The sequence below is a fragment of the Nicotiana attenuata genome, chromosome 1 (assembly GCF_001879085.1).
Source record: "Nicotiana attenuata strain UT chromosome 1, NIATTr2, whole genome shotgun sequence".
NCBI lineage: Eukaryota > Viridiplantae > Streptophyta > Magnoliopsida > Solanales > Solanaceae > Nicotiana > Nicotiana attenuata.
This window is the reverse complement of record NC_031989.1, coordinates 42,681,212-42,697,445: the sequence shown is the minus strand read 5'-3', so window position 1 is coordinate 42,697,445 and position 16,234 is coordinate 42,681,212. Positions and strand designations below refer to the sequence as shown.

Here is a 16,234-nt window from a genome sequence, read left to right as displayed (position 1 = left end):
TATATATATATATATATATATATATATATATATATATATATATATATATATATATATATATATATATAACTTGGATTAAAGCAAAAAAGATATAGTCTTAGAGCTTTACGGTAACTTATTCTCACTCGGTCATCCTGTCATATCTTTGATACTCAGCTCATCTTCTCATAAGCTCATGTGATACTAAGCTTAGCGCCTCTAATGACAGTTGACAGATATACACTTTAACCTTAGAACAATCGTGTCACATTGCTTGAATTATTCAAACATTCTCTGTAACACACATATTTCACTAAATAGAAGGAAACTTTTAGTAATTAGTACTTCATAAGAAGTCATACACCATCAGACCTCCTTAAAGGATATAATTATACCTATCTTTGTCCTTGTCCAACGTCTTACAGTAACCTTATCATGGTTGCCACTCTCTATGCAATTTATTCTGCTTTTTTCACTCTACAACACATGACACACTACATACCATTCTTATGTAGGCGTTAACAGACATGTATGTCTGAACTCAATGTGTAATTTCCTATTCTGAATTTGTATGCTAGGCTGTCAGCAAATAATTAATGCACGCAATATAGATTGAATTAGGCCGATAAACCGCCCGATAAGAGCTAAACCGATACCAATCCACCCGATATCTTATCGAGTGGCTAGCGGATTAATACATTTAAAAGCCGATAACCGATAAGCCAAACCTTAAGAGTAAATAATCGCCCAAGCCGCCCGATAAGCAGCCCTAATCACAAGAAGTAAATATAGAGAAATAAAAGATAAATAATGTACAAAGAAAAATATATTTTAAAATTTCAAAAGAAATTAAAAAGTAAAAATAAAATTAAAAATTAAAATAATAGATATAAAAAGTTATGATAAAGTAAATTAAAATAAAAACAAAAAGGAAAGAAACTAAAAAGTAGCCTTGCAATTACACAGTGTAATTACCACCAATTATCACCTCCCCTTGAGAATTGGAGAGTGTAATTACACCCCTCCAGTTACACCCAATTTCATGCTGACCGAGTAATTACTTGGCCAAACAAACATGTCAAACTGTGTAATTACACCCAATTACCCCAAATTCATTTTCAAGGTGGCTTTCCTAACAAGCTCTAAATACTTAATTCGATTAAGCTTGGCAATGTATTCTTCAATCATATGATAGTATGGACGACATTAGTACATATTTCCTCTTTGTTTTGTCCCATTTTCCTTAATTTTATTGTCTGTTCTAAGCTAAAGCAATCTGTTTCCAAATTTCTCCAAAAGAAAAAATCCTGTTATGCTCTAATGAAGACACAGTGCGTTTAGCAATTTTGCTTATGATCTGAGTTTCCTAAACCGTAACTGATTCTAAGGTTAGATAGACATAGGCTCGTGATAGGTTAAAATGGCAGCCGAGTGCACAAAGCATTCCCCGATTCAGGGGAGGGCAAGTTGAACAAAGCCATTGAATCTCTTCTTCTTTGGGCACTATCTTTGGTACATCGCTTACAAAATTTTGTAGGTCTTTTGCGAAAACTTACTTCCATACGATTTTATATCTACCACGACCCTTTTTAACACCTTCACTCATAATTGTTTCATACATACAGATTGTGCATCTGTATGTCGATGTACGACATGTCCAAACCATCTCAAGCATAATGTAAGAAAAAGAAATTGGACAAGTTTTCGCCTCTAAGAATAATATTTTGCTTTTGATAGTTCATGAAATACATCCAACCAACAGTTGCACAAACATGTAAATAAGAACTGCTTATTATCTGTAAAATTCACATTATCAGTTGGTAGCATACAGCACTTACAACAATTTGCCATACAACAAATGGCAACTGTTTAATAAGCACAACAAACAATATATAATCTTCAAACTACCAAAAAAGAAAAAGATCCTGATTTGATTCGACATCTTTACCTTCACCGGGTATGGGTAACGTCTGCGTACACTTTACCCTTCCTAGACCCCACTTGTGGCATTGTCGTTGCTGTTGTTGATTCGACATCTTCCAAATGTTGTACAACTCTGTATGTTTCACTAACAAAAAGAAGACAATCGGCTTTTCAAGAAAAAAATTAAAAGAAATCAAATTCAAGATAATTATCAGAATTTTGCTGGTGTCTGACAGCTACAGCCACGGGTTTCTCACTAGTCGATGTTGGCGGCGCTGAGATTCTCTCGAATTCAACAGGCCTTGGGATCTCGGGAGGACTTGCACAACGAATCAAAGCCCAGTTTACACCTTCAAAGAAGGGATGCTGCTTAATTTCTGTAGCTCCTCGTTTGTACGCCAATCGATGCTGTGGCTCTTTCACAAGCAAGCCTCGTATAAGATCTCTAGCTGAAAAACTTACTACTGGAGATTCTGGAAACCGGAGGGGCTGACCTACAACATTGAAAAGTGTAGCTCGATTTCCTGATCCTTTGAATGGCGTCTTACCAAACAATAACTCGTAGAGAAAGATCCCGAAAGTCCACCAGTCCACTGCGCTCCCATGCCCTTCGCCTTTGATTATTTCAGGTGCCAAATACTCGTGGGTCCCAACGAAAGACATTGAACGTGCTCCAGTAGGTTCAGCCATAAGTTCTGGTAATGGGCTAACTTGGTTCCCTGTATCGTATTTAGATTTCTTTTCTTTCTTCGACTTACTAGAAAAGAAGCGAGGACCAAAACATGTTGTAGGGACAGCACATGATGGCTGGATACAGGAGGGCTCAATGCATGCTGGTTGTACACAGTAACCAGAATTCTTCCGGAGTGGCTCCGCGTCAAGAGATGACAACTTGACAAGTGTCGGACTCACAACACAGCGAAGGGAGAGATCAAAATCAGATAGCATTATGTGTCCATCTTCTCGAACAAGCACATTTTCTGGCTTGAGGTCGCGGTAGACAATGCCAAGCATATGGAGGTATTCCATAGCAAGGAGGATCTCTGCGACATAGAATCTGCAATTTTGAGATAAAAATTAATACTTCATAAATAATACCAACAGCGTCTAAAACAACCTTTTTTTCTTCGATGAGCTTGTAAATCAATCAAAGGCAAGGTTAGAGACATGATGTACAAGATTGCATCTCCCTACATCATTGCTTCAACTAAAGCGTCGAATGTGAAGACAGAATGTCCAGGACTACATGAAACATCGGACAAGAAAACATAGAGAGAGGACGTCATTGCTTCAACTGGAAAGTGTCACGATGTAAAGACAGAAAGTCTATTAGTTCAATATGTTCAATAGATATGTCTATGCCACTAGAAAATATAGAGAACTTCTAGTACTTCTAATTTTTATTTTGTATATTGTTCTGAGAGGAACTTAAATGGAGTGGCATGGACAATGAGGATACACATAGTTGACCACTTGACCCTGAGGATACATATAGGTGACCCCAAATGCTTAGGATTGAGTCATAGTTGTTGCTTTCGATAAATATGCCTATCAGTTAAATATATGAAGAATGGCAACTATATTTTAGGGTGCACACTAGTATGTTATTCATTTTGGTAAATATACATAGGGTATGCCTGAGAAAAGTATCTGGTGCATATTTTATCTTTTTATTTTTCAATTACAATTTTCATACGAGTAACTCCGTCCTTGTGAGCTTGCTCACATTGCCGGTCCCAACCCCGAAAAAAGGAGAAGGGTTGTGGTAGGCTGGCAGCCAGCGTAAAACTTATCAAGATGATGACATGAGTTGAGCTAAAATAGAAGTGAGGATGCATATAGCCGGCCCATGTTGAACAATTTTCATACGAGTATCCTAGAAAGTATGGACTGGAAGGAACACTCTGCGGCACGAAAACATTGGGCATCAGGGGCCATGAGGCAACGAAATTTATTGGATAGAACAAAAGAAACATCGGGAAATGACACACTAACTAAAACGGCTGCCGCCATATTGCTTTTAAAAATCAAAGTTATGGAGGAACTCTAGATATAGCTAAGATAAGGAGGAACTCCATATCACGAGTTAACCTAAGAATAAAGAAAGAGAAAACTGACATGAGGTAACACTGCAGTGCAAATGGTCCAGAAAACAAATGGTGAATCAGTTATGAAACATAATCCATGAATTTTAGGATCTTGCAGTATTTGGGCAGAAGGGAGAAGTTTCAATTTCTTGAGCAACGACATTCAGAATCTAACAAAGAAAATATACAGAACTCAAAGCTTATACATCCTGTTATAACTATTATACTGCATTGGAAGATATCTCTATAAAAATAGAAACAAGAAAATTTTGCCGAAGTCTCAAGTAATTATCAAGAAAATAAATAAATTAATTAATTAAGAAGTTTCGGGTCAAGTAATCATACTTCACAGCTTGTTCAGAGAAATGCTTTCCAGGTTGCCTTTGCCGAAGTGTATGCAAGTCACCTCCCGGGCAAAACTCCATTACTAGACATGAAAACTTTTCTGTCTCAAAATGGGTATATAACGTAGGCAGAAATGGATGGTCCAAGGACTGCAATATCTCTCTCTCCGTTTGAGCACGCAGCAATTTCTTACGGCCAGCTAATGATGCTTTATCCATAACTTTCATGGCAAAATAATTCTTTGTTCCACACAACTCCGACAGATAGACGCTTCCAATATCACCACTTCCCAACTTCTTTAGCAACCGGAAATGTCTCAAATCCAACCCTCCATCTTTAGCTCGGATAGCTTGAATGGCTTCCCATCTCGAATCATTAGCTTTGTGAGGTTTACTAATGCTGCTGCTCAAGCTGCTGCAACAACTTTCATCGCTTACGTCGGTGCTTGTGCTTCCCCTACAGATGCTGCTCTTCCCACTCTCAACAAAATCAGCCCGGTCACTAACTTTGGCACTTCCACTTGTTTTTCCAAGGCTACTAGTCCCATCACTGACTTTGGCTGATGCTGAGCTATCATTGACGGTTTCATTTTCTGAGCCCTTTGTGTCACAAGGCATGGAAACTGCACCAATTGGAGCATGTTTCAGATTTCCCAAATATAAGCTCGAATTAAGCTTATCAACCAGTAAGTCGGCAGATCCTGCTTCTGCCGTAAGCTGTTTAGATGCAACTTTTCGATCATTGCTTCGTAGCTCTTTGAATGTTGTGCTCTCAGACTTGCCACTCTTTGAAACTTGAGAAGGTGCTGACGTCCGAGAATTACGTTCTACTGCTTGATTTCCCGTTGACTTACTCAGCTTTTCCAGTGAACTCTTGACAGAAGCGGTTGACGCCATTAAAATGAACAATGATTCCTCAATGCAGCCAGGCCGACCAAACCCATTACTCAGCTTCCAACAACAGCATAAAAGTTCCCAGATTGAAAGTATGAAACTACATAAACACAATCAAGAGACATGATGTGAACTAGAATGCCAGGTTATCGATAGGATTAAGTAAAGGACAACAAAAAAGATGACTTCAAAACTCTTATAAAGTGGAAAACATATAAAAGAAACTACATAACTTATGAGAAAAAAATAGATCTACATTAAGTAAAAGGACAATCAAACTGGGATTTCTATGATTACTTCAAAGTCCACAATTTCTAATCCACATTCAACAAACAATTTATTCAAAGATCCAAATCATAAGTAACACCAACAACTATTACGCCTCAGTCCCAAACAAGTTGGGGTCGGCTATATGAATCCTCACTTCTCCATTTAAGCTCAATTCATATCATCGTCATTACACAAATCATAAGTAACAACAACAACTACTACTACTACTACTCAGTTCCAAACAAGTTGGAGTCGATTATACGAATCCTCACTTTCTCCACTTAAGCTCAACTCATGCCATCGTCATTACACAAATCATAAGTAACAACAACAACAACAACTACGCCTCAGTCTCAAACAAGTCGGGGTCGGCTATATGAATCTTCATTTCTCCATTTAAGCTCAACTTATGACATCATCAATACCCAAATCATAATTAGTGCAAGAAAATGCTTAAGACAGCTAAAATCCCAGTGATCTACCTCAAAAGGTCAAATCTTTATTAAAACCATGAATTGAAACAGAACACCAAATCAAAAAAATGCGGACTTTCAGCAACATAGCATAAAATTATAACAACCCCACATGCATAAACAAAGAAAAGCAGTATAAAATAGTCAATGAAACAGCAAACAGATCTTGAGCCAAGACCTAAACTTTTTTTCAAGAAAACCCTACAAAATGGATCAAAAAACTTACCCAGAAAGACCCAGATGCTAAAAAACAAAGTCCCATCTAGGACCATTTGAAAAGTGCAGGAAAAAAAAAAGACTAAAGAATAGTACCTGAAGTGTCAAAAAGATGAGAACTTTAGGGTTGTTTTTTTCTTTTTGCTTTAGAAATGGGGAAGTAGAAGCACTACTGTTGACAGAGATAAAGAGAGGGGACCTCTAATAAAAAAATGTGTGGAGATAGAACAAAGAAAAGAGGTGGCAAATGCTTTTGAGAGTGTAAAGAAGCTGGGCACTTTACCAAACAAATTAACAATTGTATTGGGAAGAGAGAGAGGGAGAGAGAGTTCTTTTTTAATTTTCCTACTTGGTATTTGGTACTTATTCATTCTGGGATTTGATTAATAGGGTGTTTGGCCAAGTTTTTCTAAGTTGAAAAGCATTTTTTTCAAAAAAGAAAATTACTTTTTTAAAATTTGAAGTGTTCGGCCAAGCTTTTAAGAGAAAAAATGCTTATGATGAGAAGCAGAAGCAGATTTGGAGAAGCGGAAAATAGTAGCTTCTTCCCATAAATATTTTTTTAAGAATCACTTTTGAGGGAAATACACTTAGAAGCATTTTTTTAAAAGCTTGGCCAAATACTATTTGTTGCTGCTTTTAAATTAATTAGTCAAACACAAACTGCTTATCACCAAAAGTACTTTTGAGAAAAGCATTTTTGAAAAAAAAAATACTTGTCAAAATAAGTTGATTTTTTCAGCTTGGCCAAAGAGGCTATAATTTAGATTTGTTTGGAGAAGTTCCATTTTGAGTTCCAATTAAAACGAATTTAAGTCGGAAAGTCTCACTTTGGGGGAGTAGTACGTTTTGAATTAAAGGCGACTTCATACTCGTTATTCAAGCACGTGACCTCTAAATAAGGATGAATAAGTATTTATCATTCCCTACAATGTTTGGTGGAGATAGGAAAACTAAAGTGTACATTAAATAAGTATAAATTATTAATTTAGAATCTAATAACTTAAAAGGCGAGAAATTCAAAACTAGCCAGATTTACAAGTGATCATTCAAATATAGCCACAGTTTCAAAAGTAATCAGAAATTTAGCCAATTTTCATGTAAAGATAAATATGAACGAAAGCACTGTTCAAAATCCGAAAAATACTCCAGCATAATATAATGGAATTCCAATATAATATACCGGAACTCCAGTATATACTGGACTTCCAACATAAGTATACTGGCCTTTCAGAATAATATACTGGAGTTCGAGTATAATATATCAGTCCAGCATAATATGCTAGAAGTTCATAGACAGGTGCTCCAATCTCCAGTATATTATGCTGGAACTTTCCGCGTGTTGGAGTTCCAACATAATATATTGGAAGTTCATACACAGGTGCAACGATCTCCAGTATATTATGTTGGAACTTTCCGTGTTACAGCGAATAGTGGCTATTTTTCAATGACTTTGCAAACGCTGGCTATTTTTGAATGATCAGTCCGAGAACTGTCTAGCCCGTACTATATTTACACTTAAAAAGTACTAAAATTTTCAACCCATAAACTTCAAATATAGGCTCCGGTCCTTTTAGGTGGGGAGAGAAAGTTAAAGCTTTTCACTTTCAATTATTTGATGGTTTGTATTTTGTCCCGAACACATCGACATATGGGCCACCACAGTCTCCAACCTGTCTCTCATGCTTTCAGTTTCAGATTATTAATTTATTTATTAAGAAAAAAACTCCAATCTTTTCCACTATTTACTTTATCCAAAGATTCTTCAACCTAATATTTTGTTGATGATAATGGTCCGCCAAACATTCAGACGAGATGTTGACCATTGGATTCAAGAAAATAGAAAAGGATTAAATTTGCTTTGTATTAGATTTTTGGAAAAAAGGCCAAAATTGTACCTCTACTTTGAATAATTAGTCACGTTTATATCCGTTTCTACTTTTCGTCTAAAATTGTACCTCTACTTTGAATAATTAGACTAATTAACGGGTTCTATTTTAATCCAATAGGGTCGGGCGGGTTTTTAAAAATGGGTTCATATTGCTTAGTTGGCAAATAATTATGGGGTCCTAGGTGCCATGTTGGACATCTGTTAGGGTTAGGGGTAATTTTAGTTACTATGTTAACGGTAGGTACAATTTTAGACGAAAAGTAAAAACGAGTATAAACGTGACTATTTATCCAAAGTAGAGGTACAATTTTGGCCCTTTTCCCTAGATTTTTTAATTTAATACTCTCTCCGATCCACTTTATGTAACACAATTACTATCTAGACTCTAGAGAGTCAACAAAGTTTTTCTTTAATCGTAATTTTTTTAAAATTTGCTTCGTACAACAATTTTGTCATGGGTTAGATTTTTTAATTTAATACTTTCTTCGATCCACTTTATGTACACAATTACTATTTAGAGAGTCAACAAACTATTTCTTTAATTGTGATTTTTCATGTGACTTTTAAATATTTTGAATTATTAGTTATTATAAAGTATAGTACTTTCTATGTAATTTCTTAAGATGTAAATTATATTTTAAAAAAATTTGAAGATTTTATGTATGAATTCACTCGAAAAGTTAAATAGTTTGAACCTCATACTACAAATTGTGTCATATAAAGCGGTACGGAAGGAGTATTATCTTCGTTGATAGGAAACATCTCGTTTTGTCCTAAACCCTTAACGGAGCCATAAACTAAGAGGTGAGTTTAACATTTTAAATCATAGTCAAAAGTCGAGAGATAAATATGAATCTTGTATCTAGAAAAATTTGAACACGTGAAATCTATCGACTTCACGCAAGAACTCTGTTAATGACAAGGACAAATACAAGACAATTTGCGAACGTGGACCAAAAGTGTTTGAATCACTGTTAAATGAAGAAGCTTAGTGGAGTTGTACGTTGAGTTTGCGTAATAGTACCTAACCGTTGGAGTCAGTTAATTAGACGGGAATTTATAAGTTTTGGGTAGCGACACTTAAGTCCTCCCTATAATTATTTCATACTTTCATAGGTTACAATTAGATCCCTGTAATTAGGTCTTAGAAGGACTTTGGGTCCATTATAGTGGTTATCTTGTTTTGTCTTGTAGTGATAGTGGGATATATATATTTCTGTACCTCAGCAGCTGAGGCAATCAATCAAGAGAATATTTCTTTACCCTAATTTCATTTCTTTTTTGCTATCTTTCTTTATTGTTCTATTGCGGCTGTACCATTTAGTATCAGAGCACGACCTCGGCTCTGTGAAGTAATGGCGGAATTGACTGAAGTTATGAAGATATTACACCAAATCTCTACAGAGATGACTGGATTTGCAGCTAGACAAGACCAGCTTGAAGCTGACCATGAGCAGTCTTGTAAAAACCAAGAAGCAGCTTTGAGTGAAATCGGGGAAGTGTTGAATGAAGCCATTCATGGTGGAAAAAGGCCTCTTAATCCTACTGGTGGGGAGCTGTATTCACCAAGTGATAAGCCACTCGAATTAGGTGAGTTAGCTACTCCTTCTTCTTCAGCTGGTGCCAGTAGCTCGATTCCCTTATGAACAAGCATCAGCACTGTTCCATTGAATGTAAGCAACCAGATTCCTACTCTACAGTTACCACCACCTGGTACCTCTGTTAATTTTAACCTCTCCCACTTCCTGTGAATCTCAGCTATCAGACACCAGTCCCTCTAACACCAGGTCGAGCTGCTATACCCCAGTTTAACCAGATCCAACCAACACAGCCAGGTTTTTCTCCTCAACCTAGGTTTGCTAATGTCCATCCCCAACCTTTTCTTACACCTCATGGAGCTAGTAGACCATATTATTCTGCACAAAACATGCCAATGTCGTATGGCCCTTATCCACCAACATACTCCCCACAACCCACACATATCTCACCATCCCTATATCACCAATTACCTTACACTCAGCCTACCCCTGCACATGTTCCTTACCACAGTAATCCCATGTATGTTAACCAACCAAACCCCCAAAATGTAGCCTATCCTAATTTGCCTTTCACTAAGTACACCAAGGTGGAATTCCCTAAATTTAATGGTGAAGATTTGAGAACTTGGTTGTATAAGGTGGAGCAGTTCTTTGCTGAAGAAGAAGTCACCATCCAACAAAAAATGAAGCTAGTATCTCTTCACTTTGAAGGGGATGCCCTTCAACGGCATTTGGGTACATGAGGAGCAGGGGACAATCACCCCTTCCTACATGGGAGGAATACATTTGGGCCTTGTGTGATACCTTTGGAGCTGAATATACTGATCCCATGACTGAGATCATGAACATTAAACATACAGGGACAGTAAAGGACTATCAAAGATCCTTTACTAATGTTATGACTAGACTCAACATAGCTGTAGAGCATGCCATCAACATATTTCTAAACAACCTAAAACCAGAACTCAGCAATGCTGTAAGGATTGGCAACCCTTGTACACTACCCCAAGCCTTCTACTTGGCTAGATTACATGAAGCCAACTTTGCAGCCTAGAGTAAGGCCTTGAAAGTGAGCAACTCAATGTCAGCTGTGCACAAGGGAAACACGGGTCAGGGGCCAAGCACTTGGCCCAGGAACAACATGAATACATTCAGGAAACCAACTACAGCTAAGTTTGACAATAACAAAAGGAGGAGGTTAAGTCCAGCAGAGATGGAGGAAAAGAAGGCTTAAGGACTGTGTTTCTTTTGTGATGAGAAGTTTGTACCTGGCCACAAATGCCAGGCCAAGAGGCAATTGTTCTCACTAGAGCTGGAAGCAGGTGAGGTACTAATAGAAGAGGAAGAAGAGGAGCAAATAGAAGGGGAAGGAGAGGAGATAGCTACAGAACTCCCTGAGAATTGTGCTATATCTCTGCAGGCTCTAAATGGAACCTTAGGCTACCAAACCTTGAGGTTAAGAGGGTTCACAGAACAAAAACCTTTGGAGATCTTCATCGACTGTGGTTCTACACACAATTTCATAGATGAAGGAACAGCAACAAGGTTGGGATGCCCAATAAGCAAGACTAAGCCTCAGTTAGTACAGGTTGCTGATGGTAGAGAAGTGCCTACATATAGCATATGCAAGGGGTTCAAATGGTTAATGCAAGGGGCTGTGTTCCCGGATGATTTCCTAGTATTTCCAATTGGCAAAAGTGATATAGTATTGGGAATACAATGGCTCTACCCTCTAGAGGATATCAAGTTCAATTTCAGAAAACTTATGATGGAGTTTGAATATAAAGGGCAACTGCTCACCTTACAAGGGATTCAGCCAAAGTTCAAAACAGTTCTACCAAGAGCTATCAGCAAAATGACCATTGAAGGATCACAGTTCTTCATGGTTAAGGTAAGAGAGGTTGAATGCAAGGAAGTTAATGTGACAGAACTTGAAGAGGGTGAGGGATCAAAGGAACTTAAGGTGGTTCTTGCTGAATATGCAGGAATATTTGGAGAGCCAACACAGCTACCTCCTTCAAGAGGGGTGTTTGATCATCATATTCCCTTGAAGGAGGGCAGTTTGCCAGTCAACTCCAGACCCTACAGATTGTTATACCCCATTTTAACACGGGTCAAATTAGAGTATAACATATTGGTAATTCTGAGGTATATTTGATTAAAGAGAGTCGCCACCTAATTATTTTAAAGGTGAATTAGGACACCCATTTAAAGTTAACTCTATTTTTTATGGTCCGCTTAACCTTAAGATTATGTGTAAGGGTTCCAATTAATCTTATAGGGAAGGTTGTAAAAGCACCCTATGTGACCCGTTAATTACGGTTAACCGACCAAGCTTAGGTTAATTAATTTTAAAATTAAGTAGCAATATGTATTAAAAAAACGTTTGTCAATCGAATTTAAAACATTATGCAGTAACGTTATGAAATGAGTCTTTCAAAATTGTATTGTATACATTCATAATTGAGAAAGAAAATTACTTACTTGAAACTCAAACAATAAAAAAAGTTTGGATTTAACTTCTAGGAAAATGTTTAAATTCCACAGTGCCTTGACAAACCCAACAATTAAACTCGTTCTTCAAAGGTTAGGACTTACGAAAATAGTTTTCATAAATATACTTTAGAAATCATTCTGCTGGACTTAAAAATATTGTGTTTACGAAAGCTTAACACAAAGCCATTAGAAAATAATTTGATGAAAGGTTTTGAAACATTACTTTAGAACTGATTCTAAGTTCTTATATTACACGCTGCATTTATGTGATTGAGACGGTACCAAATCGATAATAAAAATAAAGATTCTACATACTTAAACAACTATGATAGCACGAATTTTTTCAAAATATAATCCCAGAAATTTGAGATAAACTCAAATCACACAAGTAAAGGTCAAATAGCATGAATGATATAGGGAAAGAAAAGAAAGACACCATAGGCGTCTCCAGGCGTTTCACTTGTTTTTCTCGCTATTTGGTGCTCTAAGGAAGATGGTGTGCAATGACTCCATGTGGTGGTGGTAACTTGAGTCTCTACGAGACTTCCACTGAAGAGCTCGAATTAAGACTCCATTTGCTCCAAAGTGTACATGCAAAGAAAGGGAGAAACAAAATTAGGCACATATAGTATGGGAATATTCACAAGTGAGATTGCTTTAAAGTTCATACAGCAGCACAATAACCAAACTATAGGCAAAATGCACGTATGGCTATGTTAACAGGAGATTGTGTTTCTTTCTTTCTTCTTTTTTTTTTCCATGGAGGCATAATACAGAACTTTCAAATAATTATAATGGTAGAAACACAATTTTAAACGCATGATCTTTGCTAACAGAGAAGTAATTTTATTAATTAACTTCAACTTGACCTACTGGTTTGTAAAAGGGTTTCAATTCTTAAACAAGCATGAACGGTGCAGATGAAAAATTACACTCTTATAAAGTCTTCCCTTTTACATATCAGGTTCCCCACAAACACAAGAGGCCTAGCCTTTACTAATAGAAACTAACTACTGCAATGTTCTACGCCAAATAATTTACATTCCTTATTTTAAGTACTATCTAAAATGTATACGATTTATGGGGAGCTTGCTCCAGTAAAAGACATGCTCTATTCATAAGATCTCTAGTCATAAATATGCACTCGCACCAATATTTTATAATGAAACATAATAGCCTATATTTTCTATAGCTAAGGAGATGCTTTTAAATCTTATAGGCATGACATCTAAAGAGGTGAAAACAAATCGGACTTCTCATATAGCAGCCTATATTTCTGTTGGTTCAATTTCTTTCAAGCAAAAAATGTTGCAGAATCCTATAGGCATAGTTTTATAATATGAAAAAGAAAGAAAAAAATTCCTAACACAAAATTTGAATTTTAAATACATGATTTCTATATTTTGTAAATAAAAATAACTACTGCCATGCTTTATCATCTAAGAAACAAGAGAATGCGCACTATCACAGAAACGAGATGTATTCTTTCTTTCATGTGACTTTTAAGTGAGCAAATACTATATCAATCCTAAATAGTATTTCAATATTACTACTAACTAAACAAGTGTCTCTCTTAACTATAACCACGATCACTACAAGAAAAATCTTTGCGTAGGCATTTTGTCGAGTACTTATCGATTAATACGGATAATTATACAACCAGAGCATAATTTAACTCAATGATATTACTTTACAAATGAGAAAAGAACAATACACACTTTCTAGCAAGAAAACTAAAACGCACAGAAAAACAACTCGAAACTAAACAGCATCAAGAAACAACTAAGAGCATACTAGTATCTATTTTTGACAAAACCAAGAAAGCTAACAACATTTCACATAATGTACTGCCATATAAGAGCATTTCAGATTTTAGAATTGAATTAAACAAAGAAGAAAAGTTACTGACCTTTTTTGGGGCAGTGAACTAGGAGTGTCGTCGATCAACTATCGTACTTCGACCTCAAACTCGCTACCTCGTCTGAGCAAAAGAAAGCGCCTCTGTTTTGAAATTGCAAACCAAATAGAAAAAGAATTGGTCGACCTTAGGATTTTTTTTGAAAACTAGTGAGTTTCAGAGAAGGAGGAGGCGGCTCCCCGGTGGTCCTCAATAGACCCAAAAATGCTAGTATTTATAGGGCAAAATTAGGGCATTTCCTAGGGGGGTTTGGGCGGGACTTTTTAAGTCCTGATTTGAATCACACTTTCCGTTTGAAATCCGAACGTTAGAGTTTTGGATGGATGCGGTCAGATTAATCAGAGAAAGAAGAAAAGAAATGAAGAGGTCAAAGTTAGCACTGAGATTTCTGAAAAGGCTGGAGAAAAATCAAGAAATAGGAGTTTACTTTCACGTGATTGAGGCGAGCAAAGATAAAAATGGAGTTGACAACTACTATCCATTGTTGGTGAGAGTTGTTTGTTATCTGAAAATAGAAACAAAGAAGAAGAAGCGAAGAGAGGCGCTTGGGGATGAGAAATTGATTAGGGTTGAATTTTAAGGTTATTTTTGTTATTGGCTAAGTTGGTTGGCTTTTGGTTCGATACTGGGCTGATCCAAATTGCTAGCTCCTTGGACAAAAAGAATGGGCTATTTCCATCAGGCAAGACTACAAAGCTTTTGGACTTTGATTTGAATTTGGATCCTTTCTTCCTTACTTTCTTTATGGCTAAAATATTCTAACAATTATATTATCTAATGTTATGTTAATATTAGCATAATAATATTAAGGAATTAATCATGTTACTCAATAAAATTATTATTACTAGTATTTAAATTTATTAAAAAAAACATTTATACTAATCGATAAGTACAAAGCCATAATGTTCTTGGACGAAATATTTAGTAAGGTCTTGCCTTTTCGTAAAAGGCAATAATAATAATAATAACAATATTATTATTATTATTGTTATTAATACTAGTAATAGTGATATTAAGTAAATAATAATAATTAGGTTTGGTTTGTGCTAAAAATGATAAAATAACTATTCTTACATTATTAGTGATATTAGAAGCTTACAGAAATAGTTTGGAAGAAAGGAGGGTCAAAATTGGATGTCAACACAGATACTCACCAGTGCAGAAGGATGTCATTGAGACAATGGTAAAGGAAATGATGGACCAAGGCATCATACAGTACAGTTCGAGCCCCTATGCCTCTCCAGTGGTGCTAGTAAGCAAGAAGGATGGGTCTTGGAGACTTTGTGTTGACTATAGAGCCCTTAACAAGATGACAATTAAGGACAAATTCCCTATACCCATTATAGAAGAACTCCTAGATGAGCTGGGAGGGTCACAGATTTACTCCAAGATAGATCTCAAAGCAGGGTATCATCATATTAGAATGGCACCCAATGATATCCAGAAGACAGCCTTCAAAACCCACTCTGGGCACTATGAATACCTGGTCATGCCCTTTGGGTTGACCAATGCTCCATCCAGTTTCCAAAGCTTAATGAACCACATTTCCAAGAGTATCTCAGGAAATTCATCGTAGTTTTCTTTGATGATATCCTAGTCTACAGCAGTAGTTTGGAAGAGCATCTGCAACACTTAAGACTAGTCTTTGGATTGCTACTTCAACACCAGCTGTTAGCAAAGAAGAGCAAATGTGTCTTTGTTGCACAAAGGGTGGAATACTTAGGTCATTACATCTCAGCTCAAGGGGTGTCAACTGATCCGAGGAAGATTGAAGCTGTCCAATCATGGCCTGAGCCTCAATCAGTGACACAACTAAGAGGATTTTTGGGGTTAACAGGGTATTACAGTAGGTTCATAAGAGGGTATGGAGTGAAGCAAACCTCTCACTGACATGCTAAAGAAAGATGGGTTCACTTGGACTGAAGGGGCCAGAAGAGCTTTCAGTCAACTTAAGGTTGCCCTCACCACAACTCCTGTATTAGGCCTCCCTGACTTCTCATTGGCTTTTGTGGTTGAGACTGATGCCTGTAATGTGGGCATTGGAGCTGTTTTGATGCAGAAGGGACATCCTATTGCTTTCCTCAGCAAGGGATTATCCACACAGCATCAGTCCTTGTCTGTCTATGACAAGGAGTTGTTAGCATTAGTAATGGCAGTCAACAAATGGTCTCAGTATTTGACAATGAGACCTTTCATTGTTAAAAT

General features: G+C 36.7%; 2 protein-coding genes across 3 annotated transcripts; one reads left to right on the top strand and one right to left on the bottom strand.

Moving 5' to 3' along the window:
• LOC109225396 (serine/threonine-protein kinase D6PK-like) lies at positions 1,681-6,486 on the bottom strand. 2 transcript variants are annotated; one of them, XM_019390045.1, is made up of 3 exons: positions 6,283-6,486; positions 4,335-5,327; positions 1,681-2,959 (listed from the first exon to the last, which is right to left on the bottom strand). In XM_019390045.1, the coding sequence occupies exons 2-3, from the start codon at positions 5,228-5,230 to the stop codon at positions 2,086-2,088; spliced, it is 1,770 nt and encodes a 589-aa protein (XP_019245590.1). In that variant the 5' UTR covers positions 5,231-5,327; positions 6,283-6,486; the 3' UTR covers positions 1,681-2,085. The 2 variants fall into 2 exon arrangements, with proteins under 2 accessions (XP_019245590.1, XP_019245598.1); XM_019390053.1 differs by having other exon boundaries at positions 6,197-6,284.
• Positions 10,355-15,919, top strand: LOC109235483. Its single transcript, XM_019401613.1, has 4 exons — positions 10,355-10,591; positions 10,901-11,675; positions 15,112-15,436; positions 15,592-15,919. Exons 1-4 carry the CDS (start codon positions 10,355-10,357, stop codon positions 15,917-15,919), a joined length of 1,665 nt encoding a protein of 554 aa, XP_019257158.1.

What these genes read in the sequence shown, in the direction of transcription:
- LOC109225396 (XM_019390045.1), bottom strand. Translation starts at nt 5,230, where the DNA reads ATGGCGTCAACCGCTTCTGTCAAGAGTTCACTGGAAAAGCTGAGTAAG. An exon ending in TTCTCTGAACAAGCTGTGAA is followed by an intron (nt 2,960 to 4,334) that starts GTATGATTACTT and finishes TCAAAATTGCAG; the next exon opens with ATTCTATGTCGCAGAGATCC.
- LOC109235483 (XM_019401613.1), top strand. Translation starts at nt 10,355, where the DNA reads ATGAGGAGCAGGGGACAATCACCCCTTCCTACATGGGAGGAATACATT. An exon ending in AACCAGAACTCAGCAATGCT is followed by an intron (nt 10,592 to 10,900) that starts GTAAGGATTGGC and finishes CACAAATGCCAG; the next exon opens with GCCAAGAGGCAATTGTTCTC. An exon ending in AAGATAGATCTCAAAGCAGG is followed by an intron (nt 15,437 to 15,591) that starts GTATCATCATAT and finishes AGAGTATCTCAG; the next exon opens with GAAATTCATCGTAGTTTTCT.